Genomic DNA, 19,681 nt, shown 5'->3' with positions numbered 1-19,681 from the left:
AGGGTTTTGGAAACAGCTCATTAAATGTTGACCTTGGGATGCATGAAGGTCACTTCATCTAGTCTTCAGTTATTATTCACTTGATAAAACAAATAATTGGATTCAGTTTTAAGCTGTGTGAGTGTGCTCTGATGTTCTCCTCACACTCCTCATCTTTCAACCATAGAATAGAATCATTGAGTCATCCTTAACATGATCAACATTAAGATCATGAAGTCCAACCATTAACCCAACACTGCCAAGTCCACCTTCAAACCATGTCCCTAAGTGCCACATTTACACATCTTTTAAACAACTCCAGGGACGGTGACTCCACCGCTGCCCTGGGCAGCCTGTTCCAATGCCTGACAACCCTTTCAGCAAAGAAACTTTTTGTGATATCCAACCTAAACCTCCCCTGGCACAACTTGAGGCCATTTCCTCTCATCTTATCCCTTGTTCCTTGGGAGAAGAGACCAACCCCCTCCATGCTCCAACCTGCTTTCAGGTAGTTGCAGGTCTAGGACCACAAGTGCTGCCCACAAGCATCATCAATTATACTTCATCTGTGATAAAGCAGTCATGGATTTGCATCTACTCTATTAAAAAAACCCCTGCCATCATTAAAAACTGCCATCTACAGTGATCTGGCAACAAAAGAAACTGAAGGTTTCTGCTTGGAAATGTCATGAGTCGTGGAAATTGCAGATTTCTGGGCTGGCAAACATCTCCCACAGTGTTTCCCATTCTCCTTGGTGCTGAGCCATTGACACACATCCGGAGGGCTCCTGTGCCTCAGGTACTGGGAAATGTAGTCCTGATTGTCATGGTGTTCTAATCCAGAAGTTATTCATTTCCATTCTTGATCAACCACAATATTTTATTTGAACACTGGATATCTTTCATGACCGTTTTCTAAAAAAAATTAAAAATTATAGTTAAACAACAGCAGCAACAACAAAAACCAAACCCAGAAAACGAAAAAAAAAATAAATATGAGCTTTCAAAGTTTGGTCAAAAGTCCACTTCAAGTTTTCTGCTAAAAAAATGCAGAGTTTTGATGGGAACCATAGCAAATAACAGAGTTCAGAGGGTATGCTCTTTGTTTTAAGCAATGAGAGGGTTTTTTTAAGTAGATGTAGTGTCCTTGTTTGTGAATATTGCTCCAAAGCGCAAAAATGAGCAACCCTGCATTTGTGCACAGCATCTTGAGCTCTCTGGTGCCTTTATTTGCTGATGCCTTTGGGTTTGCCTCTTCCGCCAGCAGCACAGGGTTTCTTACTGCAACAGTGTGGTTAGAGATGGTTCAATATTTATTCAGATGGAGGGAAGAGTGCCGGGAGAGAAATTACCCATACCGCTTCCTGCAGCGCTTCGGTTTTCCTTGGAGGTTTCCCATCCAAGCTCTGACCAGTTCTGGCTGTTTTGCTTATGAAAATCTGACAAAGCGACAGCTTAAGGTGGAAGGATTACTGGAAAATGCTTTTTCTTCTCTTTTTTTGCCATCAGACACCTGACTCGGTCAGGAACTCGCTGTGCAAAACCTCAAAACACCATTGCCGATGGTTCTGTGGGAATGTAAACACCAGCACCACCAGTCACTATATATGTCCCAGTTGATTATCGTTTCTCAAAGACAGTAGAATTGCAGCGCTTTCATTTGAAGGAGAACATTTTACAGCCCTAGAAAGGTTTTTAAAGGTCAGGTGTCAAATGTCTCCTTGTGAAGTCTCGGTTAGAAGCTGTGATGTGCAAATACAAGTTGTTGGAGTAGTGAGAAGGCTGGAGGAAAGGAGATACTGGGTATCTCCATTTCCACTCTGGGGAAGTGTGAAAAGCTATAAATCTTTTATTCAAGAGCCATAGTATCAACTTTACCTCTGCTCAAAGCACCGAAACTATGTTAGTAGAAAAATTTGGGTCCACTCTTTCTACTTTGTATATGAATGAAGACACAATAAATCAAATAAACGTGCTTTATTTTCTCAAAAACGTATGGAAGCCAACCCTCCTTTTGGGCAGCTTCAGACGTGATGAGAGCAGAGATGTGTTTCACCTGGAAGCAAATGGGATTGCAAAAAAGACATCACTGTGACTCTGAATTTGGGGTGAATTTGTGACAGTCTAGGAACACAGAAAGTTTATTGTGAACCCTGTTGGATGAAACTGATGGTTGAAAGTATGTAAGAATGCCCCAAAACGAAACCAGTGTTTTGTAGTCTTCTTGCCAGGACATTATTACATTTTCAGCATTTTTCATCAATCCCACTATCTAGTGAGATCAAAGAACTTGGTTTTTATTAGCTTCCAAAGTGAGATTTAAATTGTAGAGGAAACCTTCAAAGACACCTTGAATTTCCATTGCCTTTAGTGAACAATATGTGTTTGCTTGTGATCGTGAGGTTGTAGAGCAGGTAGGTGTCCACACCTGGCAACATTCAGTGATTTCATGTGAGATCCAGTGATACCGAAACTTTAAATTAATGCAGAAAACGAACTCGCCAACTGACAACAGTCACTCTGTGTAAATCAGTAAAACCTGTTGCAATGGAGCATTTTTAATGAACTGTGATTGCTGCATCTGCTTGGCTAAACCCTCAGTAGCACAACTTCATTTCTGCTCTAATGCAGTTTTATTTTGTCTTTAGACCCATCTCTGGATTTTAAAGCCATCTTTTCGAGTCCTCTGCCCTCCTGTGTTGGATTCGGAGGATAACAGAGCCCCATAGCCCTGGATCAGCAGACTGCTTTGTTATGCCCACACCCACATTTTTATTGAGTGTAAGTCTCTGGGAAACACTAACATTAAAATGTATATTTATAAATGAGTGTAAATGCTTTATTTTAACAGTGTTGGTCTGTATACAAGAAATAAATATTGTAGAAAACAGTCAAGAATGGTACACTAAAGTTTAGTTTGGGTATTTACATGGAAAATATTTACATTTTGGGTATATACACCTAAAAAATACACTACTTGAAAGTCAGAAATGTTTCAGGTCCATGCAAAACTAGTTTGTACTGGAACCCAGGACTAGTGCGTCTGGAAACGAGCCCCCCAACTCACTCCTTGTACTTTGTGTGCATGAACCACCTCCTGGGCTGCCCGCACAAGTTAAACCATCCAGAAAGTCAAGAAATCAGACAAAATAATTCCTCAGTAATATATATATGTTTTCCCAGTACCATAACTTGCATTTTCATGGGAAAAAGACCAAAATCGATCCTTTCGCTGCCGCTAATTTTTTTTCCTGTTCTCGCTTTGGGAAAAGAACTGCAACACCTTTCTCATATTCAAGAAAATGTTGAAGATAAGTTGGAGCTGAGAAGAAAGCAGCTTCATGTTCTCCTGAGCGCCATCCATGAACTTCAGCAAACCCTGGAAAACGATGAAAAACTTTCAGAAGCTGAAGAACCTCAAGAAACTCAGATGGAAACAGAGACTAAACAGCAGATGTAATATGAAGACTACTGACTATACTATTGAAGAATATCCAAGTGTCTTCACTTAGTATTGAAGCCAACAGTAAAAGAGATGGAACCGAAAAATAGTTTTCTGCTGCTTCCGTGCATTTTTATACAAGCACCGGGCTCGCTGCCGGAGCGGACGGGACTCGAACAGCCGCCCCCAGAGCACCGGCGGCACTCGGGCGTCCCCTGATGGGCAAACGCCTCCTCGGCGAGGGGCGGGGCGAGACGGAAGGGGGCGTGGTCAAGGCTCAACGAGCCACGCCCCCACCGCTCCCGTACAAGGGGCGTGGCCCATGCGCACTGCCCCCGCGCTCTCCGCGGCCCCTCCGGCTCGCCGTCCGTTCCCGGCATGCTGAGCGGCGGAGCTGTGAGGGCGCCATGGCGGCGGCCGCATCTGAAGGCTCTGATATGTTTGACGAGATCGTGATGGCAGAGGAGAGGTGAGAGTGGTGGGGGAGCCTTGGTGGGGACCTCGGGGAGCGGGATTACACCCGGGGAACGGTCGGTCTAGGTGGGGAGAGGGGCCTGGCCTGGGCTCCCACAATCGGCGGTAGGAGCTGAGAGGAAAACCTGAGGGGCGAAGGGCAGGTAGTGAGCCTGAGGAATGACGGGGAGTTCTCCCCTTTGTTGTTGCTGAGTGACCGGTTTGCTTGATCCAGCACAGCGTTGCCAGCCGGGCAGGGAGGGGATTGTCCCGCTCCACTGAGGCGGCCTCACCTGGAGCACCGAGTGCAGGGCTGCGCACCACAGGATAAAAAGGATGTAAAGCTACTAGAGAGTGTCCAGAAGAGGCTACGAAGTTGGTGAAGGGTGTGGAGGAGAAGCCGTATGAGGAGTGGCTAAAGTCACTTGGTTTGTTCAGCCTGAGGGCAGAGCTCATGGCGGCTACAGCTTCACCAGGGGAGCAGGAGGAGCAGGTGCTGCTCTTTTCACAGAATCCCAGAATGTCAGGGGCTGAAGGGACCTGGAAAGCTCCTCCAGTGCAATCCCCCCATGGAGCAGGAACACCCAGATGAGGTTACACAGGAAGGTGTCCAGGCGGGTTGGAATGTCTGCAGAGAAGGAGACTCCACAACCCCCCTGGGCAGCCTGGGCCAGGCTCTGCCACCCTCACCATGAAGAAGTTTCTTCTCATATTTAAGTGGAATGTCCTGTGTCCAGTTTGTATCCATTGCCCCTTGTCTTATCTTTGGTTGTCACCGAGAAGAGCCTGGCTCCATCCTCCTGACACTCAGTCTTTACATATTTATAAACATTAATGAGGTCACTCCTCATCTCCTCCAGGCTAAAGAGCCCCAGCTCCCTCAGCCTTTCCTCATAAGGGAGATGCTCCACTCCCTTTTCTGTAATGACCAGTGACAGAACCTGAGGGAATGGCAGGAAGATTTACTAGAGGAGGTTTAGGTTGGACGTTAGGAAAAGGTTCTTCACCCAGAGGGTGCTGGACACTGGAACAGGCTCCCCAGGGAGGTATCATGGCCCCAAGCTTGACAGCGTTCAAGAAGCATTTGGACAAAGCCCTCAGACACACCCTGTGAATTTTGGGGTTGTCCTATGCAGGGACATGAGTTGGACGTGATAATCCTTGTAGGTTGTTTCCAGCTCAGGACATTCTATAATTCTATGATCTTGGCTCTTCCACTGTGTGGGAACTTGACCCGGAGTTGGGAGCTTGCAGTTATTCTGATGGAAGTACTGCACTGGATTGTAGAGTGCGTCGTTCTTGGCAAATTGTTGTACACTGGTTTAAAAATATCATAGTGCTGGTAATTACATCTTAATTTAAAACAATGTCATGTGATATTTCTAAATACCTACAGTTGTATTTTGGAGATGATGGAGCATGTTGGGTATTGGAACAGGCTGCCCAGGGCAGTGTTGGAGTCACCATCCCTGGAGGGGTTTAAAAATACATGTAGACGATGTCTTTAGGACATGGTTTAGTGCCAGTGTTGGGTTAACAGTTGGAGTCAATGATCTTCAGAGTCTCTTCGAACCAAAATGATTCTATGGTTTTGTTTCTGTGAGTTGCTTGTGTGCAGTGTGAGTGTGATATGAAGTGAAAACAGGTGCTAAAATTGATCTTTCTGTCCTTACAGGTTCCATGGTGAGGGGTATCAGGAGGGGTACGCTGAGGGCAGTCACGTTGGAGTGGTTGAGGGAAGGAGGTATGGATTGCTGCACGGTGCCAAGATCGGCTCTGAGGTAAATGGGAAAATACTTCGGAATCGCGGTGGTTTTGTCATTAGAAAATAACTGTTAGGCAAAGCCCGATGTGTTGGTAGTGTGAGGCCTACTGTAGACTTATAGAATCATAGTTCTGTGTATTGCTGCACTCGCAAAATGATGTCCCTGCATCAATAAGGCTTTCTAGAAATGAAGGGCCTGAAGAGTGCTAGGGAGGCACCTTAATTTGTCTCATATGTCCAGCTTGAGTTTATCACAACATGACGTGTTCAGTTCTGTACAGTGTAGTTCCAGTGTTTTTGACATGAACTGGGTTTTTTCAGCTTTGATGAGAAGCTGTTCCACAGGATTCATGGCAGTCTTTAATTCAAGTATAGCACCACAAATATGAATCTGTTCCATCTATTGAAGACCTTTAGGTGATTTGGCAATTTGCCCTTTTGGTATTTTCAGGTTTCAGAAAGTTAATTGTCTACAGAAAGAACAGTAGCAGTGGTATTAAGCCCCTTTGAAGTGAAAACGGTAACCTGTCAAATTCTGAAAGTATGGTTATTGTAAAATTTTGGTTTGCATTTGAGTGTGATACAGATATATACAGTGATGAAATATTTTCTTACCTATACTACAACTATGTAGTTCCGAGATGAGTATATTAAACAGCAGCCTCCAAAGCTGGATAGTTATATACAAAATGGTCCTAGACAGACCATAATAGAGAAGTGCTCTAATCTGCTTATGTTGAGGAAGCTCCTGAGGACAGTAAGACTGTAGACAGTGAGTCATGTTAAATGAAAGAGCAACTTGGGTAATCTTAGACCTGTCAGCCTATTTTGTGTCGTGGGGAAAATGATGATGCTGATCTGATACTGGCCTTGCTTGACAGAGAAATAAAGCAAGATGTTATAATTAAAGGATGTCTGTTTTCGGACACATCGCTCAGGCAGGACTAGACACAGTGTCTGCTTGGGCTCAAGCACAAGATTAGCCCTGTGCCCTTGTGGCAGACCAGTACTAATTAAGCTGAGGAGTCTGTGACTAAGTGTCCAAGGGCCAGGTGTGTTTTACCGTTGTAGCTTGTTTTTACTGCAGTGGTAACTGCTATATCTGTCAGTTGTCTCCATTTTCCTTGGGTCTCTAAGCAGTTTTGAGGTGTGCAAGTTGAATTTCTGTCAAGAAAAAATTAACTGGAAGCCTCACTTCAAATATGCTTGAGCACTTAATGGGATGGTAGGTTCCAAACCAATGTTTGGGCCTTAAAAAGAACCTCCGCTATGTACCTTAACAAAAATAACTAACAGCAAACTGGAGCTACCAAAGCATCTTAAATAAGTTGATTTTCAACTGTCTCCCTACTTCCAGACTTTAATGAAGTTTGGGGTTCAAAGCATGTATAGCATGGCTAGTGTTTTGCAAAATTGCTTTTTATGCTGCCTTTTAAATATTTTGTCCTCTAATGTTAAATAGATTCTTACAAAAAGTTTTCTGTCTCTTGTACTGTGTAGTACAAGTAGCCCTCATCTATCCTACCCTAATTTACTAAACTTTCCAGCATAGAAACATCTTTGTATATCCAGTGATTTGTTTCCTGAAGAATGGGATACAACACGGTGCATCATTTTTGTTTGACTATGTATCCTATATATTTTGTTTTGTTTTTTTCCTCATGACATTCTTCTAAATTTGCAGATTGGCTGCTACCTTGGGTTTGCGCTGACGTGGCAGTGCCTGCTCCAGAATTGCCCAGATGAAAAGAACAGGTGAGGTTAAAAAAATAAAAATGCTTTTCCTTTAATACTGTTTCAAATTATAGTGTCCACTTTTGTCTCTTCCCCAATAAAAAAGACATACTGAAAAACAGAAGAAAGGCGAGCAGAGGGCCACTAGAGTGGTATCAGATGCTGGACCATCTGATACTGAAAAGAGAAGGGAGCTTGGTTTCTTCAGCTTGCAGAAGAGAAGACAGGGGAGATACCGAGTTGTACCACATCAGGGGAGGTTCTAGACAAGGTGGATACACGTTACTTGCAGAAGTGCAGAGTAAAAGAACAGTAGGCAACTTTCACAATTTGAAACAAGTGGTCCAGAGAGACTCTAGAAGTTCAATTTTTGTAGATTTTCAAAAACTGGAGATGGCCCTCAGCAACCTTATATACTGCAGGTGGACTAGGTGACCTTCAGCTGTCCCTTCCAACCTACATTTTGCCATGACTTCCATCCTCTTATACATGTTTTTTTGTTCTGTCGGTTTTGATTAATTTATCTGGCAAAATTACGACCATACTGTCAGACATTTTGATATGTGTTCTGGTGAGGGTTTTTTACTGCATTTCTTTATATTCCTCAGTCATCTCATTAATAATTCTGAAGATTCTTGAATGTTTCTCAACTTTTCGCAGTTGAAAGGGAAGCCTTAATTTGACAGTTGTGCTACAGCGTAATTTCTGATTACGGCTTAAATATGTATCAAAGACTCAGCGAGCTAAATGGGAGAAGGATGAAAGGCTGGGTTCTATGCTCTGAATTATTATATATTAATCTAAGTATTAGTATATTTTTCATATTAATGGATTGAAAAAACTTCTGTCGTAGGTTCATTGTTATTTCTGTTTTGATTTGATTTTTGTAGCAAAAAGATAAAGGCTCTGGATTCATTAATAGGGATGATTCAGAAATTCCCATATGAAGACCCCACTTATGATAAGCTGCAAGAAGATCTGGAAAAAATCAGAGGAAAATTTAAACAGGTTTGTAGGATTAACTTGTTATTTTAGCACAGAAAGAGTATTAAGTGCTGAAAATATTTAGTCTTTAAAGCTGCTCAAAACCACTGCATTTGTGCAGAGGGATTATTGTTCTCCTTTTGAAATCACAGTAAAAATACTTGAAATGAAGTGAATTAAGTGCAAATACTTGAGAGTTGAAAATTCCTGAACGGATAGCAAATGCAAAATAAAAGTGCCTTTTAAAGGGAAAATTGAAAGTATTATTTGACAATTAATTAAGAAAATAAACGAAGAAATCAGTTTTGCTGAACAATCTTATTGGAAAATAGATGCTTTGATACACTTCTGTGTATTCTTTTTTAGGTTTGTTCAATGCTAAATATTCAGTCTGATTTTAGAATGGGTACTGAAAGATCTTCATTAACATTTTGAATATAACAGATGAAGATAAACGTGGATGACCAAAGAAGAAACATTAAAAAAACCCTAGATAACTGGGAAAGTGTTTATCTACTCTTATTTTAAACAAAATCAAAATAGTGAAGAGGGGCTAAATATTAAAGGGGAAAGGGAAAAGCATTTACCTTGCATTACCTTGTTAAATGTCATTCAACATTTATCATCTCCAGATTCTATTTATGATCAGTGAAACACCAGTGTGTAAACCTGATAAATAGAAATACGTGCTTTCATTCCTCACTGCCCTTGCACTGACAGATTAATTCCTCAAAAGGAAAACAGATGCATTTGCAAAGTTTCCTTATTTAAAGGGTGTATGTTGTTTAAAAATCTGTGTATGCAGATCATTCAGTTTACACGATGTGTAGATATTGTAGGTAAAGTTAAATATAATAAATTGCTTGCAGACTTTGCAGGAGGGAACATTTTTGTGGATAAGGGGTAGAATGACAAATGAAGTCAGAATGCGAAGGAGAAAGATTAATATACCTGCTCATAAAGTAGCTGCAACTTGCCAAAAGTGAGTGATGAGAGAAACGAGACTACCAAAAGAGTTCTGATACTGACATACTGTATTTATTAGTACCTTTTATGAAGGAGTAGCTTTTTATGGCATAGTATGGCTTCATAAAGAGAGATTCGGCTACCATGAGAATCGGAAGCTGTACACAGGGTAAATTATCCTTAATAACTGGCTGCTGGGGTACTTTGATTGATTGTCTTACATGTGCAGCTGTTCAAAAGACTGTTCCACATAGTGAGTGTCAGAGCCACCTAGTGGAGATTGTCGTCGTGTTGTGTAAGAAATGGATTATAAGAGCTCACAAATATTTATATACTCAGTTTCTCCAAAAGTAAGACAGGGTCTTATACAATTTTTGCTCCAAAAGAGGCTTACTTTTTTACATGTATATCTGCCTGAACACTATTCAAATTGGCTTTTTAAATGAGCTGTAACTAGGGCTTATATTTGGACTAGGGCTTTATTTTGAGCATACTCAAAAATCCTGGAAAATCATGGTAGGGCTTATTTTTGGGAAACAGGGTAGATAAAAGTTGTTAAAATTAAGAGTACAGAACATGTGGGCATCATATGGCTCTTCTAACTATATGGTGAATTTCTTTGAAATAAAGTAATATTGAGGTAGGATTTGTTTGTAGCTTGTTTTGTCACTTAAGACCTTGGAAGGGACATGACAACTTCGATGGTCCTTTCATTTAGGGCAGTTTGATTAGGCTGGCTTTTAATTGTTATGCAGCTAACCCACCAGGAACCAGAACCAGCACCAAACTGCATGTACCTGAAAATAGAAGCTAAATAAAATAGCATATCGTGTAATCTCAATAAGTAAGGTAAGCACAAAAGAAAAAAAGATACGTACAAAAAAAAAGCTAATTTGACTTTATAATAACTTCAGAGAAATCCAAATTTGTAAAACTTATATCTGCATCCACAATGTGGTTTATTTTTCCATATCCAAGTATTTTACCTGTTTACTTAGAATCAATGAAAGATATGGGATATTCATCTGTGATTGACTCAAAATATTTTTGGTTGAAATCCGTGAATTGTGCTTTAAATAAACTCCCCCTGCATCTTGATCTAAAAAAGGCAGTTTTGTTGTTCTTCTGAATGATTGTACAAGGAGAAGGAAGCACTGGAGGCCTAAGTATTCATCTTTTGAGTGTGACCTTTTTTGGAATCTTTGTACATGGTTTACAAAAATGCTTGTGAAAGCAAGGAAAGGGATGTGAGAGCTCCAAGTGTCTGAGAAACATTGGATTAATAGTAGTGTATGATACATAAGTCGTATGCAAAGTGCTACTGTAGAGATTGTATTGAAAACAAAGTTGTTTTTATTTATGGAGAGAAAGGATCTTTGCAGGTCAAGCAATTCATGACTTATTTTGAAAATTGGTCGATGGCTAATTTTCTTGTATTGCTTTAATTTTATTTATAACAAATTAATATTATTACAATAAACTATTATATAAATATATATGTATATGCACATCTTTAACTGTAAAGATTATAGCAACTAGGATTTCAAACTGGGATTTGCCAGGTTTAGAGTTGCCGGTTTGATCTTTAATTTAGCTCCATGTGTGTGTACATACTGATAGAGTCTCTTATTCTACAAGTCTGTATTTTTCTGAATATTTTCTGTCTCATGTCTCGTATGGGCCTGATGGTGTTGATTAAATGAGGTATGATTAAAAATGCTGTTGGATTATGTAGTCGTATATTTTCTTCAGTGCCAACTTTTTAAACTGTTTTCTTCAAGACTCATGTGGTTTTCTGTGACGTTCAGGGCTGTAACAGCGGAGTCCTCACAACAAACTTTAGTGGTAATTTTTTTACTTGATTTACAGCTGCGGAGTTAAAGCCCAGGTTCCATCAAGAATATTGATTTGCCTTAACCAGTGTGAGATGTCTAACGTGACTTGTTCCAAGTAATTTTGCATGTTGAGTACTTGGATACTTCAGAATGCGTTTCTTGCCAACATCAAGAGTGGCTGTGAGTGTCTGGCTTTTTGCATGGTTGTATTTTTGCCTGTGTTTCTCAGATGAGTCACCTAGAAAATGAGGAACGTTAGCAAACACCATGTAAGGTGTGCACTTAAGCCAACTGGAACGCTACTGGGGAAAAAGAAATCCATCAAAATTTCAAAACCCAGTATTCAGATTTGTGAAATACAAGTGTATGTTGTGTTTTGTTTTGGTTTTTTTCTTTCAGTGCCTTTCCTGTTATGTTAACTTCTTCCTAAATTCTGTAACAAATGAAAACAAATTCTTGTAAATGGCTTCATTAGTTTCACACCCTATTCACTCCTCCTGTGTCTTGAGTGGTCAGGACTCTGGTGGAAGCACGTGTTACACTGTAATTAAAGACTATCAGATCTGTGCACAGAGAGGATGAATAAAGCTTTTATGGACAATGGTCATTCAGATATTTCTTGGTTTGAATGGTTGACTCTGCAACCTAAGCATTGCTTTAAAGATGGGGGGGAAAAAATGCAGTCTTATAAATGATAATATTGGCTATTAATTAGGTGGGACTTAGACATTGTGGCTCTGTGCTGTATCGTCAAACAGGTTTGAAATTTTGCAGGAGCATGTGATTTGTTAAGACCAGTTACTGTAGAAAATTTCTGCTACATTTATTGAAGTTGTTAAGACTTAAAAAGGTATCGCTGGGCTCGTCACCTCTAGTTGTTGCTCAGTAGTCAGGGAGGAGTGTTCGAAACATTTCACTTACAAACTTCTGACTTGCCTGGGCTGCGTTGGAGCTTGTTTTGTTTCTTCATGATCATCTGCCAGCTGAAACTGTGGAATACAGGATTTTATTAAAAGGTGGATACAAAGCTAATTTACTGCTAGTGTGCTGAGATCATTGTGGTCCAGAAGACGTGCAATTTTTCTTTCTGTGGTATGTGATGAGTACAAGAAATAGTGAGTTTTGAGGCATCAGCAAAGAAAGGTAAACTCTGACCACAGTGAATTCATTCCCTGCAGAATTGCTGATTCAATGCTGTCTTATAGCCATGGGATCATCAGCTGCTAATACCAAATCACCCATCACTAGAACACATAAATCTGATTTTGTTGGTTATCTGTGTCATTGTAGTAAAAAAAAAATAGGGTGGAGTTTGTTAAAGCTTCCTAGTAAAATACATGAATAAAACACTAGTTCTAGCTTCATTAAGCGGCATATTTTCTTTCCATTCTTTGTAAGCTGTAAGTGGAAGGGATCAGTTTCAGCTTTGAATGAACATCTGTAATCAACAGAAATAGGTGAAATAAATCAGAAAAAAAAGCGGGGTTATTAACTTAAAAATGAATCCTGTAGGAGTAGTCTGGCTGATTCAAATCCAGTTACTTTTTTCGGCAACAAGGTTGTGATAATTTACACATGGATGTGTAAGCAAGGTCTGGCTTCCCAGTTTGGTGTACCTTGTTTGGTTATGTGACTTTTGATCCAATTGCTCTTGTGGTATGAAAAATATAAGCAATGATGTGTTCTAATATGTGCACAGAACCTGTGCAAATCACGTTGCTAGCTTTCTGGATATACAGCATTTAGAGGAAGGAAAGTAAAAGATTGCTTTATACACACTGTTTTTGTAGGACTGTTTTTGGTGAGTAAAGTGCATGTTTTGCTCTGTGTCTTTTGAGTTTCTCAAAAGGTAGCACATTTTTATTGATTATCTGTCGAGGGGTTAAGATTGCGGGGTGACAATAAAACCCTGGCAGATGTATTGTTAACCTCCTCTTTCCACTAAGGAGAGGCAATTGGGAGGAAAAGAAGGACAGAGTGAAGAGCGTTGGAAAAAATTAAAGATGTTTTACTAATGCTACTAATAAGAATAGAGAAAATAATACAAAATATACAAAACCAATCTTGAAAGTCTCGGCAACTGCAGAGCCGGCAACCAAAGTCCTGGACTGGACTCTGCAGCCAACCGGAGCTGGATTCGGTCTCTCACTAGGCTTCAGTTCGCAGGGACGACTAGCAAGGTCCTCTCCTAATGTCGGCCATAAGCAGAAGGGAAAAGGGCAAAGGGAAAAAGGGACGAGATCCTCATGATCTCCCACTTCTATATGCAGTATTCACGTGAATGGAATGTTATACACAGTTGGTCAGTTTCTTGGTCTCTTGTTTCTCGTCGCCCCTCTCGCGAGATGTCCATCTGTGCTTATCAATAACTTCGCATTCCATTGCTAGTTTTACCAAAACATGTGTCTGGTTCTCCAGGAAAATGCAGTTAATATGAAGCCTTTAGCTGACAGGCAAATTCACTAAAAGAGAAACTTGTTTTTAGCAAAAGCAGGACAATTATTTTTAAACATGCTGAGATAGGAGTTTTAATTTTTCAGTAGATTGGTTCCAAAGTTTATAAATATATACACTTTGTTTTTTTGAAGAGATGCAAGAGAACGTTTGAGCTCTATGATGCATTTCTGAATACTTATTTACATGTTGGCTGTAAATACAACTTTCTTTATTGGGACAAAAGGAAAGGAGATAGGTCTGTCACAAGTCTGCCTGTGCCTTAATACTCCTCAGTGCTTTAGAGCAAGAACTGATACCCTTTTAAGATATCTGACTTAGCCCACAGAAAGAGATCAAATGATCCGCATTTTCGAGGTTTTAAATCCATAAATCATGTTGTGCTGACATATTTTTGTCCTGTATGCATCTCCATCTGTTCTTGAGCCCTTTTTGTATGTAAAGTTTTAATACCTATATCCACATTCAGGTGTTACAAGAAAAGAGCATTAAAAATTGAGTCACTATTATCACATTATTATTACTATTTATAAAAATCATGCAGCTACAGGCCTGGATGGAATATTTATTTATTTGCTCCCAAACTGCTAAAGCTGTGTATTATTCAGTACAACCTTCTGTTGCAAGGTCTGGTTTAATAATCTTAGATTATTTTCTAGTTCTTTTGAGTTTAATCTCAAATAAAAGTGGGTGCCTTTTCCCTGGGTGACTTGTTTGAACATTTTCAGGGTTTTTTTAATAATGTCCTGTGATTACATGCCAGTGTTACATGCTTGAAAGGGAATGCTGATGATATTATAATAACTGTTATTATTTTCTGGAGATAAAGCTGTAGGCAAGGAAGATGGGGATGAGAGTCCTTGTCAGGGTAATGGGTTTCATCAACAATTTCTGCAGTGGTAACAGCATGAAGCACTACATATTTTTGACAAAGTGCTGGTGTTGGTGTGCCTGACCATCTTAAGGGTATAATTTGAAGTCTGCTGGAATATTAGGATTATCTGAAATCCTTCTGAATTAGAATCCGTATTTCTGATGGGACTTTGTTCAGAGGAATGTGTGCATGATACTAGATCTCATCCTGATCTTAATGAGAAAGGCTTTAGTTTGAAACAAAAGGTTTAATATTTCTACTAATGTTATAATTCTTTATATTCTTGGTGCTACTCAGTATGAACGTTACTCCCTTTTGAATACTGCCCTTTGCAGCTTCTTACGGCAATGGGTTCTGGTCTAATTACAGCCTAAAACTTCAGCTTTCGTAGTTTGGCAAGTAACCATGAAGATTCCCATTTTACAGTCTGCCAGAGTTGTTGGGTTTGTTTTTAACGGATAAATTTATGACAGTACACATCACCCTTAAACGTATATATCACCAAAAAAAATGGAGATGCGGTGGGTGTGAAATGAGTTCTGCGGCCAGTTTCCAGTTGCGAGTTTTGGTGTCCAGGATCGATGCGCAAAGGCCAACTAGATCAGTCTGGTACCGAAGTGCTTCAGTGCGTCCCAGTGTCTGGAATTGCAGAACCAGCTCGGCCTCTGTTGACGTGAAAAGTAACATGAAAAAAGCTTCATGCACTATTTTGAAAACAGTCTTCTAAGTATAGAAACCCATGCACTCAGACTTGAAAATATGGATATGTGCTGATGGACAATGCTGTTACAGATCCAAATAAGTTCTTTTTAAACACTGCTTGTACAGTTTGTTCATATGTAGCTAACTTCAAGATCTCTTTGGCATCGCACTGTGAATATTCCTGCCTTCATCACAAAAGTGTTTATTCCCTGAGTATAATAATTACATACTTGCAGCATTTTTCACCCTAAGATTCTTCAAGTACTTTGCTTTACCGAGTGATGTAATACTATGCAGAAGGACACGTGGTCCCTAAGCTTGTCTGAAATACAGCCAACGTAGGAGACTTCGGAAATCTTTATTAACATAAAATAGTACCTGCTCATTCTCATTAAATATATGAAAGGTAAAAAAAATCAGCCGTATAAAGTGCAAGTTAATTCCGAAGTGGCTTGCTATACAATGTTTTTAGTTGTTTATTTCATGTACATGTGTAATTGACCAATAATGTGCCATTTTGTGTGTGGTTTTGGCTTGGCAAAATTGCCGACAGATTTCTCAATGGGTATAAGGAATAGCACGTAGCTTTTGTCTTGAAAGACTAGAAAGCTTGATGGTAGTTGTGCAGAATTTGTATGGATGGCGTGAAGGAGTGGGATACTCACTGAAAGAATTGAACTGGTATTTGTTTGTCGTAAAATGACAAAGTTTATTTTAGCAAAATGTTTAGGCAGAAAGATGATTATTCAGTGTTTCCAGAATCACCATCAGTATTTATCACGATCTTTCATTTTTTGATTGTTCAGCAGTGCATTTTGCTCCTTTATCTCAATGTAGTAGTAATTCCCATTTTTAACCTTAAGCATCTTCAGGATTCTGGGGAATAATCAACACCGCGTGGAATCTTTTCTTGATAGTAGGAACTGTGAGTCAGCAACCCTTTAATTTTTGTAGTTGCAGCTATTGTTCCAGCAGCAAGCTTTACTGCTATTGTCCACTGTTTGTCCAGCTCACGTTTACTGGACTGTGGGAACGGATTAGGGTTTCATGGCTTTTTTTTCCTTCTTGCATAAACTCTTGATCAAAGACATTCCTTGGATGACAAAACATTGTATACTGTGTCACACAGTCCTGACCAGACTGCACGAACAGTAGTTTAAAAACACATGCCTACATTGTTCTCTAAACTGGCTTTTTTTTTTCTGCAATGTATGTGCAGACATTGAATTTTTGAGACCCCGTTTACCTCCTTTAAAAAAACCACACATACAGAAGTTATTGTTAATAAGCACTTGGCAGTTTCTGAAATACAAGTTAAAAACCAAATTACTATTTGAAGCTAAGAATCGCTATAATAATCTATCACTTTTAAGCAGAGCTAGAGGTTATTTCTGCAGTGTGTTTCCTTCTCGGGGAGACCTTGGCCGTGCTGTAGTTAAATGCACTGTAAACCTAAACGCACTTGGATTTATGGCATCATTTTATGTCTCGCATGCAGAACACCCAAGTAAGACGGAGAATGATTAGAGCACAATTTGGGAATTCATAACCCTGCTTCACCACAGGTGCATTGTTAGAACCGCATGTTGAGAATCTGGCTTATTATAGTTGTATATCTTTTAAGTTCCCTTATGCAATAAGATGAGGACAAACTTCTTGGAAGTCCAGTAGCATCACGATGTCTCAAACCAATGGGAAAGAAATGCATCGTGTTAGTGAAAAACGTGGAAAGACTATTTCGAGGAGCTTGTGATTGTGATTTGACTTGTGATTTGCCTGAAATTCTCCTTCAGGAGAAGCACAGGACAAATGGGAAGAGATCCCTGAAGACACCTTAAGCAGGTTTACAGAGGAATTTAAAAACACGGAGGGCTATTAATATATTTATGTAATTGGAAAGTTGTTTGAGGATGAGAGAACGCTGGTGTTTCCACAAACACGTGAGGCTTTGCATGTATTTGTTTGACTCTGTCCAGCACTGTCATGCAGAAGTGAAGGCAGATGAAGTTTTTAATTTACATTGGAAAAATATTGTCTGTAAGGGAGGAACTTTTTTGATCCTTTGCAGTCCAAGGGTCTCCATGAAAAGAGAAGCTGGGATTGATGTGCGGCTGATAGGTATATTGTAAAGGGAACAAAATGCTCATAGTGAATGACTGAATCAGCTACACAAATACTGAGTCAAAAATGTGAAATAACGCTATCTTGTTTATAAGAAATAACGTTTACTTTGGAGTAAATAATTGCTGATGCCTTCTGGAAATCTTGGGAAGATATTATGTGTACACATAAAGAGAACATAGCTATATTTAACAGCATGCATAACAGTATATCAGAGCTTCATATTTAAAGTGGCCAGCAACCAAATGGAAAGAACTGTGGCCTGTGGGTGTTCAAGGAGCAAAAAAGCTGCTCAAAAATACCCTATATTTAAACAAGCTATAGCGATAACATCTAATAAAAGGAGGAATGAAACATCAAAAAGCTCAATTGACCGTTTCAGACAGTTTGCCATCAGAATAGTGACTTAGGACACTGGGTCACTTGTCGTAATGCTCTAGTGGGGGTTTAGTGGCCCTTGTTAAATGCTTTGCCCATCTCAGCCCTACTCCTTGAAACCTGGTGCTAATGTTACAAATAACATTCTTAGCGTGAGAAATGTGTAGCTGTCCTAGAGGAGTAGGGATTTAATGGAATATACATTGCGGGTGGATTAAGACAAGCGTCACAGGGCAGTCAGGTGGGGTGGATGAAATAACAAAACCGCACCACTTGGCCACATACAATCTGAAATGTACTTAGCGGGTTGGGATGGTGAGTGGAGAGCAAGTGCCATTCTGTGATGCACACGCTATGTGCACAAATCAAAGCTCTAGAGCTTCGCCACATGGACCCAGGAGGAGAGTCCACGTGTCAGGTCCTGGCCTGGAGCTTGGCCTGTGTGCATGTAGCGGTTCCTCCTTCGGTTCACTTTCCTGATGGTGTAAGATACCTGTACCTGGAGCTCTCTCCAACCCCGCGCGGTTACCCTCTTAACCAGTTACTGCTTTATATACGTATCTGTCAGCACAAGCACTTCCAGGCCATTCTCTCTGACTTTTTCCATATCTGAAGCCAGTTACTGGTGGGGAAGAAGTTCCCGTCACCCTCTGGTCACCCACCCCAACTGTGTTACCAAGTGTCAATTTAGCAACAGTTGCTTAACGAAGTTGTTATTTTGCTTCTTTGTTTTCCAGCTCATGCCAGATTAGTCAGAGCTGAGCAGCTGTAGTCGAGGTCTCATTTGACTGGGCAGGTGGCTTTGAGGTAGGCTTCACCCCTTGACAGACACATTAGCAGGGAAGATTGCACTCTGACTGTCCGTTAGCATATATTTTGAATATGGTAGGAAGATAATTTTCTGCTGTAGTCTTCAAGTGAGTGGACAGACTGTTATTCTGGTTTTGCTGAGGATTGCTATGTGTTTGGGTTTTTTTAGTCGGAAATAAACACTGATTATTGTATTTCTGCAAGGATATTATCGTAAGTAAGACAAGTAGTGTAAGCCATAAAAATCCACACAGATGGATTTTCTTTTCTCCTTCTGCATAAGAATGGAGACCTCTCACAGCCACTAAACACAACCTCCTGTGTCCAGAGAGGTGACTTGAGACAAGTAAAAAGCTGTTGTCGGTCTATGTACGGTAGTGACTGCTCCCAAAAAGTTTGGGGCTATTCTTTGAAGGAATTGATGCTCTGAAGACCACATTAAAAATAGCTTCAGGAGCTCTGTGGTGTGTACCCAGGAGCAGATGTTGCCCACACACTGCGGGTGATGCTCCTGCATCAGCAGGGACCACGTGGAGCAGAGATGCTGCCTGTGAGCACAGAGTCTTTCTGCCAGCAGTTCCCTCTTCAGGTAAGAGCCCTCAGGAAAATGCTGGATGTGAATTCTTAGTGACTTCCCTGAAATACGAGGCTTTTTAATACAAAGTCTTCACACAGGCAAGAAGTAGGACAGATTAAGTAAGGCTCTGCAGCTGCTAATAGGATCATCAAGTAACTATTTCCATTTTTCCTCTTAAATATCTATTGCATTAAAGAAACAAAGGGGTAACTTCTGCCTTGCTCCTAAATTTGTACACTTTGACCCTGAAGAACAAAATCTGAAGTCTGGCAAGTCTCCTGTTATCGGTGCAAACCAGCTGACTAATTTGTAATCCTTTTCTCATCATTTGATTGGAATATTGTGTGGAACTCAAAAGCCAGATGGGAATCTCTGTTTGCCATGCCAGTCCAGTTACTAGAATCGGTTTTATTTGTGGGATTGTAAAAATCCCATGTTTGTCTGAAGAGATATATTTCCCATAAAATGATGCTGGCAGGAATTGGTTAAAATGCCATCGTTTATAGCTTTACTGCCTTTGTCCCATTGTAGCTTTTCAGTGACGTTGCCAGGAATCTTTATTAGGGTATCGAGCCTCCATGCCTGGGTCATTCCTATGACTCCTTTG

General features: G+C 40.2%; 1 protein-coding gene across 7 annotated transcripts in view; it reads left to right on the top strand.

Annotated features, from left to right (window-relative positions):
* The first annotated feature begins 3,717 nt into the window (after positions 1-3,717).
* Positions 3,718-19,681, top strand: part of LTO1 (LTO1 maturation factor of ABCE1) — a 31,732-nt gene continuing 15,768 nt past the window's right edge. For 5 of the 7 annotated variants that reach the window (XR_010473159.1, XM_013369943.3, XM_013369940.3 and 2 more), the window contains exons 1-4: positions 3,718-3,890; positions 5,550-5,655; positions 7,324-7,394; positions 8,264-8,381. Coding sequence is in view for 6 of the 7 variants with exons in the window: in XM_013369943.3 (XP_013225397.2) it covers positions 3,829-3,890; positions 5,550-5,655; positions 7,324-7,394; positions 8,264-8,381 (357 nt within the window). In the remaining variant the exon portion in view is untranslated. Of the gene's footprint in view, positions 3,891-5,549; positions 5,656-7,323; positions 7,395-8,263; positions 8,382-8,723; positions 11,054-11,192; positions 11,766-19,681 lie in introns of those variants that run through there. The other 2 variants (XM_021299206.2, XM_005511058.3) reach the window with 2 other exon arrangements.

The sequence above is a fragment of the Columba livia genome, chromosome 5 (assembly GCF_036013475.1).
Source record: "Columba livia isolate bColLiv1 breed racing homer chromosome 5, bColLiv1.pat.W.v2, whole genome shotgun sequence".
NCBI lineage: Eukaryota > Metazoa > Chordata > Aves > Columbiformes > Columbidae > Columba > Columba livia.
The sequence above is the reverse complement of the archived record's forward strand: the minus strand, read 5'-3'. Positions and strand labels throughout refer to the sequence as shown.